The sequence below is a fragment of the Eutrema salsugineum genome, unplaced genomic scaffold (genome assembly GCF_000478725.1).
Source record: "Eutrema salsugineum unplaced genomic scaffold, Eutsalg1_0 scaffold_4, whole genome shotgun sequence".
NCBI lineage: Eukaryota > Viridiplantae > Streptophyta > Magnoliopsida > Brassicales > Brassicaceae > Eutrema > Eutrema salsugineum.
The window spans coordinates 13005158-13017918 of record NW_006256686.1 but is presented as its reverse complement, the minus strand read 5'-3'; the positions used below and the strand labels follow the sequence as shown (position 1 = coordinate 13017918).

The following is a 12761-nucleotide window of genomic DNA, read 5'->3' as shown; positions in this document are numbered from 1 at the left end:
AAAGATACTAGAACCATGTAATTCATCTAGCATATCATCAAGCCTAGGAATGGGGTGTCGATACTTCACCGTGATATTGTTTATTGCCCTACAATCAACACACATGCGCCAGCTCCCATCTTTTTTGGGCACAAGTAACACAGGTACGACACAAGGGCTCATACTCTCCCTGATATGTCCCTTCTCCATCAGCTCATTCACCTGCCTTTGTAGCTCCTTAGTTTCCACAGGATTGGTCCTATACGCAGGCCTATTAGGCAATGATGCACCGGGCACAAAGTCAATTTGATGTTCTATGCCTCTAATGGGTGGCAACTCTTTTGGATTATCCTCAGGAAAAAACATCTTGATATATCTACAAAAGATCATTCATTTTACTCGGCAGAGCCGGTGCCAGGTCAGTAATATTTGCAAGTGCTTTTTTAAACACAAATAAGAGGATAGGTTGCTGTAAAACAAGAGCTTTCTTAACATCACCGGCCCGTAGGAAGAAATTAGAGGATTTCTTAGGTGGCTTCTCTTTTTGCTTCATTTGGACCTGATCCTGATATACCTCTTGCGGTTTTAAAGGAATCAATGTGATTTTCCTGCCATGGAAAACAAAAGAATGCTTATTAGTAAAGCCGTCATGTAAAACTTTTCTATCTGATTGCCAAGGTCTTCCAAGAAGAATATGTCCAGCCTCCATTGCTAGCACGTCGCGCAGAACCTCATCTTCATATTTCCCAATAGAAATAGGCACCAAGACTTGTTTCTGAACCTTCATTTCCCCGATTTCATTAAGCCATCGCAACTTGTAGGGTTTCGGATGCTTGGTCATCTTTAGTCCAAGTTTATTGACTATCTCCTCACTAGCCACGTTGGTGCAGCTTCCTCCATCAATAATGAGGCTACAGACTTTGCCTTGGACCAGACAACGAGTATGAAACAAGTTTTCTGTTTGCTCTTGCTCTTCTTCTTTACTTTGAATGTTTAGGGTCCTCCGAGCTACAAGTAACTCTCCACTAGCCGGGATAGCCTCATACTCCTCATTAGATTTAGAGTCGTCTAGCTTTTCTTCTTCGGACTCAATTTCTCCACTGTCTAAGAGGACTATTACCCTCTTGTTGGAGCACTCATTCGCGTAATGTCCTCGACCGTGACACTTGAAACATCGGACGTCTCTAGAACGAATTGTTGTAGCTTCTGGCTTGCTCTTGTGGTCTTGAGTTATTACCGGTGGCTTGGCATCTGATTTTGGATTCATCGCTGTCTTGTTATCTCTTTGGTAACTCGGCTTTTCTTCCTTTGGATAGTTGGCTTTAGTGGGAATACCAACTCCATAGCTAGTTTTAACCGGATACCTTCTTTTGAGCTGTTGTTCGATCAAGATCGCTTTATGTAGCATCTCCTCGATTTCTTCGTATTGTTGCATTTCTAGCCGATCTTGGATTTCTCGGTTCAGTCCTCCCAAGAATCTAGACATTGTAGCCTCACCATCTTCAGTAATCTCAGCTAGCAACATTAGAGTTTCCAGTTCTTGATAATAATCTTCCACTGTACGGTTGCCTTGGGTGAGTCTCCTGATCCGTTGATGTAGCTCCTGATGATAATGACTCGGCACAAACCTCTTTCTCAGCAAAGATTTCATTTCAGACCAAGATTTAACCGGATACTGCTGATTACGCCTTCTAGAAGTCACAATTTGATCCCACCAGCTTAGTGCATAGTCGTAGAACTTTGTCGCTGCCACGTTAACTCGGTTTATCTCAGTATAGTGTTGACAATTGAAGACCAACTCAATTTTTTTTTCCCAGTCTAGGTACGCATCAGGATCATTCTTGCCGTGAAATGGAGGAATGCGTAGCTTAAGGCCTCCCAAACCATCTGGAACCGTAGCCTTATCTTCTTTAGTTCGCCGATGCTTTCTTCTACTACCTCTAGACGAGCTGCTCTCTTGGCCATAGTATATATCGGCCTCCTCATCTCTGGTGCTCTTATTTGGATCTTGAACCTTTTCTTTTCCATGATCTCTTCTCCTCGTTTCTTTGTTTGATCTCGAATCAGAATGATGCTGTTGCATCTCTTGTCTGAATTCTTCAAGTTGAGAGGTCATGAGTTTCTTCATCTCGGCCATCATGGCTTCCATCATTAGTTTATTGAAACCATTACCACTGGTCTCCTCGTGTTGATCCGACATAGTTCCTGAGACCAAAGACAAACAGATCACTAGAGATTTGTCCCAAACTTGATTAAGTGCAAAGATTGACTCTTCGTGTTCCTCACGAAACCTAAAACCCTAGAATATGATCGGTTTTCATTTTTAACTTAAACAGATATTGCCGATGATGTAAATCGATGATAAAAGTTTAAAAGACACAATGATTTACTGATGAAAATTGACGATACAATCATAAACACTGGATCTATATGCGGACGTGATAGATCTAAGAATATGAGATCGAAAATGAAATGGATAGAAACAACCTGATGAAATCGCTTCTCCAGTGACTAGAATGTGCTCTGATACCACTTAATATGAACCTCCCTGAATCGGCACTCTAGAGACTGGATTTAACAAGCTTTAACTTCTGAAATTGTAACAAACTGAGGGGCAAAAGGAATGGATCGAGGGGTCGCACAAAGGCTGCGGAAGACCTTTGATTTACCGGTTTGATTATGAGGATATTACACACCTAAGAATCGGGTGTTTGAGAGATATGACACACTCACAAACTAAGATGTTCAAAGAACAAATGATCTTTACTTTAGAAAAGGTTTTTAGATAAAAGAAAGATGGTTTCTCAAATGAGATTACAAGAGAATATAAAGGATAGAAGAGAGTCTCGGCCATCAATATGCATACTTAGGAAATACAAGTGTGAGCTGTCTAAGTTGAATTCAAATGTCTTCGCATGCTCCTCTTCTCTTGGCCGAATCTCTTAGGATAAACTTAGTGGACCTTATTGAAAGGGTGATCCAACCTTGCCTCATTAAAAACCCATCACTAGAAAACCCATTGGGACAAAACTAGTGGTGGGGAAAAAGAGTACAAGATTGGATCACAAGTCCACTAGAACTCCTCCTATATCCTCCTTAAGCTTCTTGGTCCTTGATCTTGTCATGGGGCCATTCGGAATGACTAAAGCCTCCTCTTGCTCAGCTACAAGCTCCTCAGCTCAAAGCTTTCCTTCCTCAGGTTCTAGCTCTATGTCTTTAGTGCTGTCCATGATCATATCAAAATGGGAGCTTGGGTTGGTATGGAGGTGGTGGCACATATGTCTTTTCTGGTTCAGGTTCCTTTGCTACCTCTTTACCCTTTTCTTTCCTTAGTTTCTCAGCAACTTGATCATCTTTTAAGGCTGCCTCCCCCTCAGTTTGATCATTGTCCTCAATGATCACATTGTTGTTCTCAATACCAGGTAACTCCTTTCCACTCCTCAGTGTAATGGCCTTAGCATATTCCTTGGGGTTGGGTTCTGGTTTTCCAGGTAGGTGACCTTGGTTCCTTGAGCTTGAGGCCTGGTTCTGCTTCAATTCCTTGATTTCCTGTTGCATGGCTGCATTCTGGCTTGCAAATATCTGTTGACCCTGAAGTAGTTGTTGCAGAATACCAACCATATCTGACCCCATCTGTGGCTGCTGCTGAACCGTTGGTGGCTGAAACTGTTGTTGAACCGGCGCTTGCTGCTGGAACTGTGGTGGGCCAAACCCTGGTGGTGTCGTTTGCTGTTGTTGTGAACTGAAACCAGTACCCTGAAATGGTTGCTGTTGCTGACCAAATCCCTGATTGTGAGCAAACTGATTCTTGGGTTGGAAAGACCCTTGAAAGTTGTTCTTGGGAACAAAGTTCTTTGGAGCTTGAGAATTGGGATAGACCTGGTCTTGTGGGTTAGCTACATTGGGGTTCCTGTAAGAGAGGTTCTGATTTGCATTGCCATACTGATATCTCTGGAACCTCTGATTCCCAATGTAGTTAAGCTCTTCCTGGGTTAGACCTTCTTCACTTATGTTCTCAAAGATTTGAGAAGGTTCCTCATACTCACCAACAAAATGCATTGGCTTCTGAGTTGTGAATTTCAACTTGTCCAATTCACTCCTCAACTCCTTAACTTCTATACTGAGCCTCTGTTCTGAGCTTGAACCTTCAGATCTATTTGATCTGTCATAGTCTTCACCATAAGTGTCATTGCTCATTGCCAAGTTCTCCACTAGCTCTAAAGCAGCATGTATCTCCTTTCCCAGAAAGTTCCCATTGGAAGCAGTATCCAGCTGGTTTCTAATCTTGGGAAGAGCTCCTCTATATAGTGTGCTGAGAAGGGAAGCCTCACTAAATCCATGGTGTGGGCATTGGTTTGTGTAGCTCCTGAATCTCTCATATGCTTCACCAAAACTCTCATTGCTGTGCTGAGTGAAACTAGAGATTTGGTTTCTCAGTTTTGCAGTTCTGGAGGTGGAGAAGAACTTAGATAGGAAGGCTTGCTTGCATTGATCCCAGGTTTGAATGGAGCCTCTTGGAAGATTCTTCTCCCATTGATGAGCTTTGTCACCAAGATTGAAGGGGAATAATCTTAGCTTGAAACTGTCTTCAGAAACTCCATTTATCTTTGTCAGGTCACACACTTTATCAAATTGATCCAAGTGTTCCAAGGGATCCTCCATTGCTAATCCATGGAACTTTGAGTTCTGGACCATATTCAACAAGGATGCCTTCACTTCAAAGTTGTTGTTTTGCACAGGTGGTGCCTGAATTCCAGCTCCATACTGATGAGCATTTGCCCTGTCATTCTCTCCAACATAGACTTGTGGCTGCTCATATCTCCTTTGCTGGTGTTGGAAAGACTGATGTTGGTGGTGCACCTGTTGTCTTTGTTGTACATTGGCCTGATGCCTCTGCTGATGAGCTGGAGCTTGTCCCTGGTGAACATAAGCTTGCTGTTGATGCACCTGTTCCTGATGAACATTCCCCTGATGTAACCCTTGACCAACTCCATTACCAGCTCCATTACCCTGAGCCTGTTGCTCCTGAACCGGTTGTTCTATGTCCACCACATGCTCCTTTTGTTCTTCCATATCAGCCTGATCAATCTGTCTTCCGCGTCTGTCCCTTCTCCTCCTTGGTACCAAAAGATTGATGTTGTCGTTGAGAGGGAAAGGTGGACCACAGCTTCTTGATTTAAACCTGGTGTTCATGCACCTGAAATCACAAACAGAACTTGAAAGTAATCAGTAAAAAGAAAAAATAAGCACTTGATCTCAAGAACAGATCAGAGCTTAATGCTAAACAATCCACAATTTGGCAACGGCGCCAATTGATAGATAGGACTTTTTAGGGTCTCAGGGCTATCAATCCCCTTGCCAATGTAGCACAAAGAGGTTATCAATCCAAGAATGTGGTGATAGACACTAAGCTATGTGATCAGTTTCTCAATTCAAGCAAGCAAGTGTGGTTTTGATTTACTAATGACAACTATAAACTTAAAACAAGATTAATGACTGAGAAATGATCAAACAAAGAACTAAGCAAATGAAAAGTGATGAGAATATATGTATGATGATGAGAAAGGTCTTAGACATGATAGTGGATTAGGGTGCCTTCAGTGATAAACTAGTGAGCTAATGAACCATATGATCAAGCAAACCATTCAACTTAAACATCATTAATTAAGTTAATCCTCTCATGAAGGTATCAACTCCTATGCCAAAACAGTTTCTAACCTAATCATCATTAGTGAAACATGAATTAACAAGCATTAAGAATCAGTTTAATCTGTCATTTAAGCATATAGACAATCATTCCCATGATGAATAACACTTAAACCTCTAACAACCTTGGTTCAGACATTTCATCAAACACTTTTGGTGCATGAAATGTCCAGAATCTAGACCACATATGATTTGTATGGATCTAGCATTAAGAACAGGTTGTAGAGAATGGAATATGCATGATCTAACCCCTAAGCTCACTAATCTACCACTTAAGCACCCTAATCTACATATCTAAGACCTTAATATGGGATTACTCACTAATCATGATCAACACACTAGATCCTTTGCAAGATGTGTTGTTAATCATGATTAGAAGTGTGATTTGATGATGAGAAATGATAGAACAAGATGGAAAACACTCTTCAAATCGATATTAAACTCAAAAGCAAGGTATTAACAAGTGGTTCTTTCACCAAAAAGGAAAAGGAGACTAAAGATAGGATAAAGTTCTCTCCAAATTAGGTCTAAAAAGTATTTATAGAAGCCTTGGGCAAACCGGGTCAGCCCGGAACAAACCGGGTACTGACCCGGCTTTGGTGGGTAAAGAAGAAGTTTGCCACGGTCTAACAGGTTTTGGTCAAGCTGTGGCAAGTGACCGTGTCAAGTCCTGTGTCTCTTGTTCTTGGATGAATCATGGTGCCACGGGTTCCCTCTGGTCGTGATGCATGGTCGTGCCAAAAGATTGCACAAAGTTGCCACGGCCAAGTCTAAAGCCGTGGCGTGGAGACCGTGTCAAATGCCGAGAGATTGCACAAGGTTGCCACGGCCAAGTCTAAATCCGTGGCGTGGAGACCGTGTCAAATGTCGAATGTAAGTAAAATCCTTCCGCGGCCAAATGTTACCTTGCCACATTCAAGTGTAGGCCGTGGCATGAAGATCGTGTCAAACCTTGAAGAACTGCAATCAAGTGCCACGGTCAGATGTGGACTGTGGCATTCCACCGTGCCATCTTTCCCTTAGCATAATTTAAGCTTTGATAAGGGTTATCAATCTCGCAGCGTTCAGGGCTCCTCGCACCACTTCGCGTTCAGGGAAGCATAACGTCTAGGGTACTGGTCCGAATGGTGTGATTCCAGTTTCAGAGGATAGAGGACTCAGACATCTTCAACTTTGGTGAAGGAACCTTCGGTGCTTGGGAAGTCGAAGGTTTCCTGGAGGGCTCATCTTCGCAGTGCATTGACACGATCACCAAAGAGGCTTCTAGACATGCACCCATTCCGGAAACGTTATCTTCTTGCTCATAGCTCCGAATTGAATGATCTCAGACGTTCTGGAAAGAGGACTCAAATATCTCGGATTCTGATGCAGGCCTTGTAAACTGAATCGGTCTGGAAGTGCACCGTCCTTCGCATTCTTCGGAGCTTATCGGGTCGATCCAAAACGGCAGCGAGACAGGGGTTTCTTCCGACGAGCTTAACTCTCTGCTCACGCCTCCAAATCCTATGATTCCACCTGATAGGGAACCATGATCCAATCTTCTCCAACTTTGATGAAGCACCCGACAGCTGAATCGGACCTGAAGGTTCCCCGGACAGGCGATTTCAGAAATGTGCCTGCACCCGGATATTTTGGCCGAAAAACTTAACTAGCAGGTACGCGTTTTGCCCGAGAAATCCACCCGCGGTACATGCGAATGGCCGAGAAAAACCTTCCTGCGGTACGCGAGAATGGCCGAGAACCTCCAAAACCCATTTTCACCATCTTTCAAGCCTTGATCACCATTTCTCTTCCTGGATTCACCTTTTCAACTCCAAATAGCTCCAAATGCACCTGATAAACACTCCAAACATGCAAAAACTCATTGGGACCTAATGCAACTCCTAAGTCCTAAAACAACCCCTAAAGACCTAAAATGAATGAAATAAGATATGATTTGGAATGAAATATACAACCTAAATGATGCAAATTATGAACATATCAGCCTCGTCGGAGTAGACACCCCGAATGTCGTAGCAAGTTTTCTTCAGGAGAGTCGGAGAAGCACATTTGGTGGCAAGACAATCAAGTGGAGAACTTCCTCTTTTATTTCGCCGATTAATTTCTCTCCGTTATTATTTTTATTAGGCACGTCGTCTCCACTGGACTCTTTGGTGGGCTGACTCCTTGATGAATTTCTTGCTCGCTTGAAGGCTTTGTAGGGCTCCATTGTCCGTGAACAGGCTTATCCGCTTGGGTTTAGGCTCTTATCGTTGAGCTCTGGGCTTCTTCTGCCTAGGCCCCGCGCGATTCATGTGCTCTATCCTCCCAAAGCCACAGTGCCCTTCTTCTTGGCCATCTGTCACTCCCAGTCTTCCGCACGTGACGATGCATCCTCTAAGAGCCCTTTCGCGGTCAGATATTTAGGGATTGTCTTGGTTTCAAGTGTGCTGGAAAGCTGTTTGTTCCATCTTTTAAGGTCTCCAAATTTGAGCTGGTTCAGACGGTGAGAAGGTCTTCATTTGAGAGTGAACTTCTGGCGGTATGACTCTAAGCTGAAAATCTGATCTTATATCCATTTTGCTAAGCTTTTTCCTAAGTTTCCTGAAATTTTTTTGAAACTATAAACACTAGAAATCCATAATAAAAATACTTAAAAGAAATAAAAGCATTGAAAACGTATTTAGAAAACGATCAATAAAAGTAGTCAAAATACGGTGTTATCAGGGTTCCAGGCCACCCGTTGATGTACAGACTCATGGAGAGACCCTTGATGCGATCCCCCGTAGGCCCCGTAGACTCCTACGACGACTTCTTTATGCTTGCAGTCTCCCTTAATATCCTCGGATTCCCTGTCCAGTGGCGCCTCCCAGGTAACTTTCTCCCATCTTCCAATTTGCTTTTCTCGAACCTAGACCTAGCGCTGATTCCGCCCTTCTCCGTTGTTAGGTTTCCAGGGTGCGGGCCATAGCCTTTTTCCTGCCTTCATCCTACAACTACCCCGCTACTTGTGGGATCTGGTCTTCCTTCTCCATCCTTTGGTGGTGGGAATGTCGTCTCTGGTGGTCTCCTTCGGTCATCAACCTCTCTCTCTCCAAGACAGTGCAGAGGCTTGAAGTGGCGCGTGATCTTTTCCCTTCATCTTCCTCTTGGAGGGAAATGATGGCTCAGGGTAGGCGGTTTGGAGAGGGCGACCCTCCAGAGCTCCATTTTCTTTTTCTTGTGCTCAGATGAAGTTTCCCCCCCCCCTTATTTTGTCTACTTCTTCCTCCGCCTTTTGAGCTGGCATGTTGTAATGCAGCTCCTTTTTTTATAAACAACAACACCCCTTGACTGTACCTCTTGATAACACCAGATTTTGACCATTTTTATGGATCACTTTAATGTCTTTTACATGTGTTTTTACTCCATTTTCAAAGTTTTCAAAGGATTTCTATGTTTTCGGATTTTAAAAGACTTTTCAACTAATTTGGGATAAAGAGGCACAAATTGGAACAAAAAGACTCTTTTGGATAAATGCAGACTGTCAGAACACTCTTGGAGAGACGAAGACCTTCTCACCGTCTGATCACCCTCAAAATTGGACAACTTATAGAAAAATCAACCAGCTTTCAAATGCACTTGGTTTGGAGATATTCCAACGATTGGATCTCAAGATATTCCATTTGCCTCGGAGACACTCGAAGACGGCCAGCAAGTCTCGCGACCACGGCCACCGACCCATCCACCGAGGTAACGACCTGCACGACCGTGGCCAAGCCTCTATTTCCCGCGGCCATGTTACTCCCGACCGCAGCCAGCCATCTTCGATTAAAAGCCCATATTTCTGAAGCCCAAAGTCATTTCTCTGCTTCAATTCCGGAACCCTAGAGACCATGGAGTATTAAAGACTATAAATACTTGTCATTTAGGTCTTTTTTAGATATGACCTTCATACTTTTACAAAAACCCTTTTTCTTCAGCCGTTTTATGTGATTTTTAGAGAATATTGTTTAACTCTGAGTTCTTCAATAGAGAAGCTTTCTTTCATCTCTTTTCTTTACTGTTTTTGATTGCTTTTATTAAAACCAATGATGATGTCGACCTCAACCATATCTGAGTATATCCCGAGTTGGGTTTAGGGTTCCGAAAGGGGCTCTCATAATCGATTAAGACATCTAGATTTATAGATCTGGGATTTTAACATTGTTCTCTATTTATTCTAGTCCTTATTGCATGTATGCTTGCTTGATCACCTCGTATCTGATCTAGATAGTTAGTGTTGCGAAAGTTTTCATTAATTATTTGGCCTAGAATGAAATAGGTGATTTTTCCGTAGGAGTGGAAACCTACCTGCGGCGAAATCGTGAGTACTGACAAGTCCTGTGCAGCTCTTGCGTTCTCTCCCTTCCAGGGCCAGAGTGGAAACCTACTGTTCAGGGTTGCGAGAAACAGTTTGTTATGATCACGACAGTGACGTAGTCATACCGCCGTACTCTAGCTCTAGAACCCTATATTTCGATATCCGTCAATCCCAATCTATAATCCCTAGTGTTGAAACCGATTATGATCCCTGTAGAGTTCCCAAAAGCTCAGTGTTTTTAGCCATAGTTTACAAACCAATCGATTTTTATTTGCTCATTTAGATCTGCATTTTATTTGCTTTAGTTCGATATTCTGCTTGCTTCATTTGCTTTTCATTCGATTTTCTACTTGCTCTTTAGGATATATTTATTTGCTTTCTTTAGTTTTAGTTTAATCCGTGACAAACAACCAACCCCTAAAACCAATCTAGTCTAGACATAAAGTTAGAAACCATAGAAGAATACCAGACACAAATCTCTGTGGATTCGATCCCTAAGTACTACAATTGATTAGCTATGCACTTGCGGCTTTCATTTGTTTTATTGAGGGTAAAACTTGTTCCCTCACGCAGTAGACACATCAAGTTTTTTGGCACCGTTGTCGGGGATTTGTTTCGCTGTCTTTGTTATTTTTCTTGTTCTAATTTCTGTTTTAGACATCTGATCTCTAGTTTTTTCTTAAAGTTTGCTGAATTATCTTTCCCTTCTTTTGTTTTTCTCTGAATTGCATGAATACCAGGCGCAGACATGTAGAAAACATCCAATTCTAAACGAGATAGACAGATACGAAAGAGAATGATCACGGAGAAGGTGATCATGCTCGACAAGATGGAGAAGAGAATGAAATTCCTCCACGAAATCCTCAAAACCGAGAGAGAGAAGAACGCGAAGACCTTGATGCACCTATCAATGCAGCCGATGGTAACAACCAGGAGATGCAGCCGAATGGGCGCATTAACCGCCTTGTTCAGCAAGCAAATCAACACCGAAGACAAGCCAGGAACCACCGCATAGCTGATTTCGATGCACCTACTCAGAATTTTCAGAACCGATCCGCAATTCAAGTACCATTCCCAAACCGGAATGAGTTTGAAGTCAAGCCTCAAATCATCTTTTTGGTGAAACAAAACCATGTCCATGGAGTTCCGTCTGAACATCCAATGGACCATATCGAGCTCTTTGAAGAAATCTGCAGCATGATGAGGACAAACCAAGTTCCAGCAGACTATTTAAAGTGTATGTTTTCCCCTTTTTCATTAGCAGATAAAGCCGTTGGTTGAAATCTTTGCATGCAGGATCGATCACTAATTGGGAAGAATGCAAAACTGCTTTTCTGAACCACTTCTATACTAAGTCAAGGTCGAACTTGCTGAGAACCAATATCTCAAGCTTTCAGCAAGGACCGACTAAACCTTTCTACGAAGCCTGGGAACGTTTTAGGGAGTATGTACGTGACTGCCCTCACCATGGATTTCCCGGATCTAGCCTGCTGAGCACATTTTAACGAGGTTTGCAACCAAAATACAAACTTTCGTTTGATACAGCTAGCAATGGAGATTTTGGACAAAAGACGATAGCACAAGGAAGAGCCCTCATCGAAAATTAGGCTCAAGGTAAAAGCAATAATTGTCCCCAGTACAATCGATCGACAAAGCAAATTGGAACAGACAACAAGGTGATAACCGAGTTGAAGAACATGATGAGCCAGCTTTTGAAAAGCAACAATCGCCCAATCTATGCTTTTGAGACAAACAATGGCGCAGAAGACGAAGGACCTTGTGATATCAATCACATTCCAGCCTTTCAAGAAGAAGAAGTGAACTATGTAGGAGCACAGGCACCTGATGCGAGTTAGGGTTACTGTCGCAAAATAGTTTTAAATTTATAAACTCTAGTGTCTGCAAGTGCACAGCCGTGCGTTGTAGTACTTAGGATGTCGATCCAGAGGGAGAGTTGTCTTTTCCTGCAGAAACTTCAAACTGGATTAGTAATAGAACTCAAAGACTAATGGGGGTTTTTTGTGGGGTTTTGGTGTCACAATTTCTACTAAGCTAAACAGGAAATAAAAATAGATCAAAACAAGGATGAAAAACATGCTGGGCATTAGGGTTTCTCTCTAGGGTTCATGATCTATAACACAAAAAATTAGGTAAGGATTTTCTATGATTCTGAAACTAGGATAGACACTTGTAAGGTTAGCCAACTCTCGTCACCCTAATCATCTAATCTCTCATTCATGGCAATTAACTCTCGCTCTCATGCCAGAACAAGATCATGCTTTGTAGATCGGAATTCATCTCTACTTATGTATCCTCCGTAGGTAGCTTTCGTCTCCTACGACGGGGACGTCCATAAGATCCAGTTCAGGCAATTCAGATACAACACTCTCGTGGCTTGGATTTAACCTAAGATTGGACACTGGTTAGCTACTCCAGCGTTACCGCTTTGAGATTTCGATGAATGGGAGAATCAATTAAAATCGAAATCCTTTAACCTAAAAAACCTAGATGTCATCGGGATTTTTAGAAAGTTCCGGTTTAATTCTGGGATAAATCGGGATTTTTAAGCTCCAGTTTACAGGAAATCAGCCGCGGGTGGCGTGATCACGGCCACGGTAAACGATGGTTTGGCCGCGGTATGGAGACTTCAAATGGGGGCAGAATGTGGCCTGGCCGCGGCAAAATGGTTTCGGCCTTCTCTGCTTCTTTCCGGTATCCGGTTTCTTCCTCCTATCTTTTTGTATTTTTCTGGTTT

The 12761-nt window shown here is 42.7% G+C and overlaps 1 protein-coding gene and 2 non-coding genes across 3 annotated transcripts; 1 reads left to right on the top strand and 2 right to left on the bottom strand.

Annotated features, from left to right (window-relative positions):
* Positions 1–355: 355 nt before the first annotated feature.
* LOC112084542 lies at positions 356–2179 on the bottom strand. Its single transcript, XM_024153691.1, has one exon. It carries the CDS (start codon positions 2177–2179, stop codon positions 356–358), a length of 1824 nt encoding a protein of 607 aa, XP_024009459.1.
* A 2133-nt stretch (positions 2180–4312) lies between these two features.
* On the top strand, positions 4313–4419 carry LOC112084876. The gene has a single exon (XR_002898533.1). It is a non-coding gene; the product is annotated as a small nucleolar RNA R71 (small nucleolar RNA).
* Positions 4420–11373: 6954 nt separating this feature from the next.
* Positions 11374–11480, bottom strand: LOC112084944. Its single transcript, XR_002898593.1, has one exon. It is a non-coding gene; the product is annotated as a small nucleolar RNA R71 (small nucleolar RNA).
* Positions 11481–12761: the final 1281 nt, after the last annotated feature.

Bases quoted from the DNA above. Each gene is read 5' to 3' on its own strand.
- LOC112084542 (XM_024153691.1), bottom strand. From the start codon at position 2,179: ATGTCGGATCAACACGAGGAGACCAGTGGTAATGGTTTCAATAAACTA.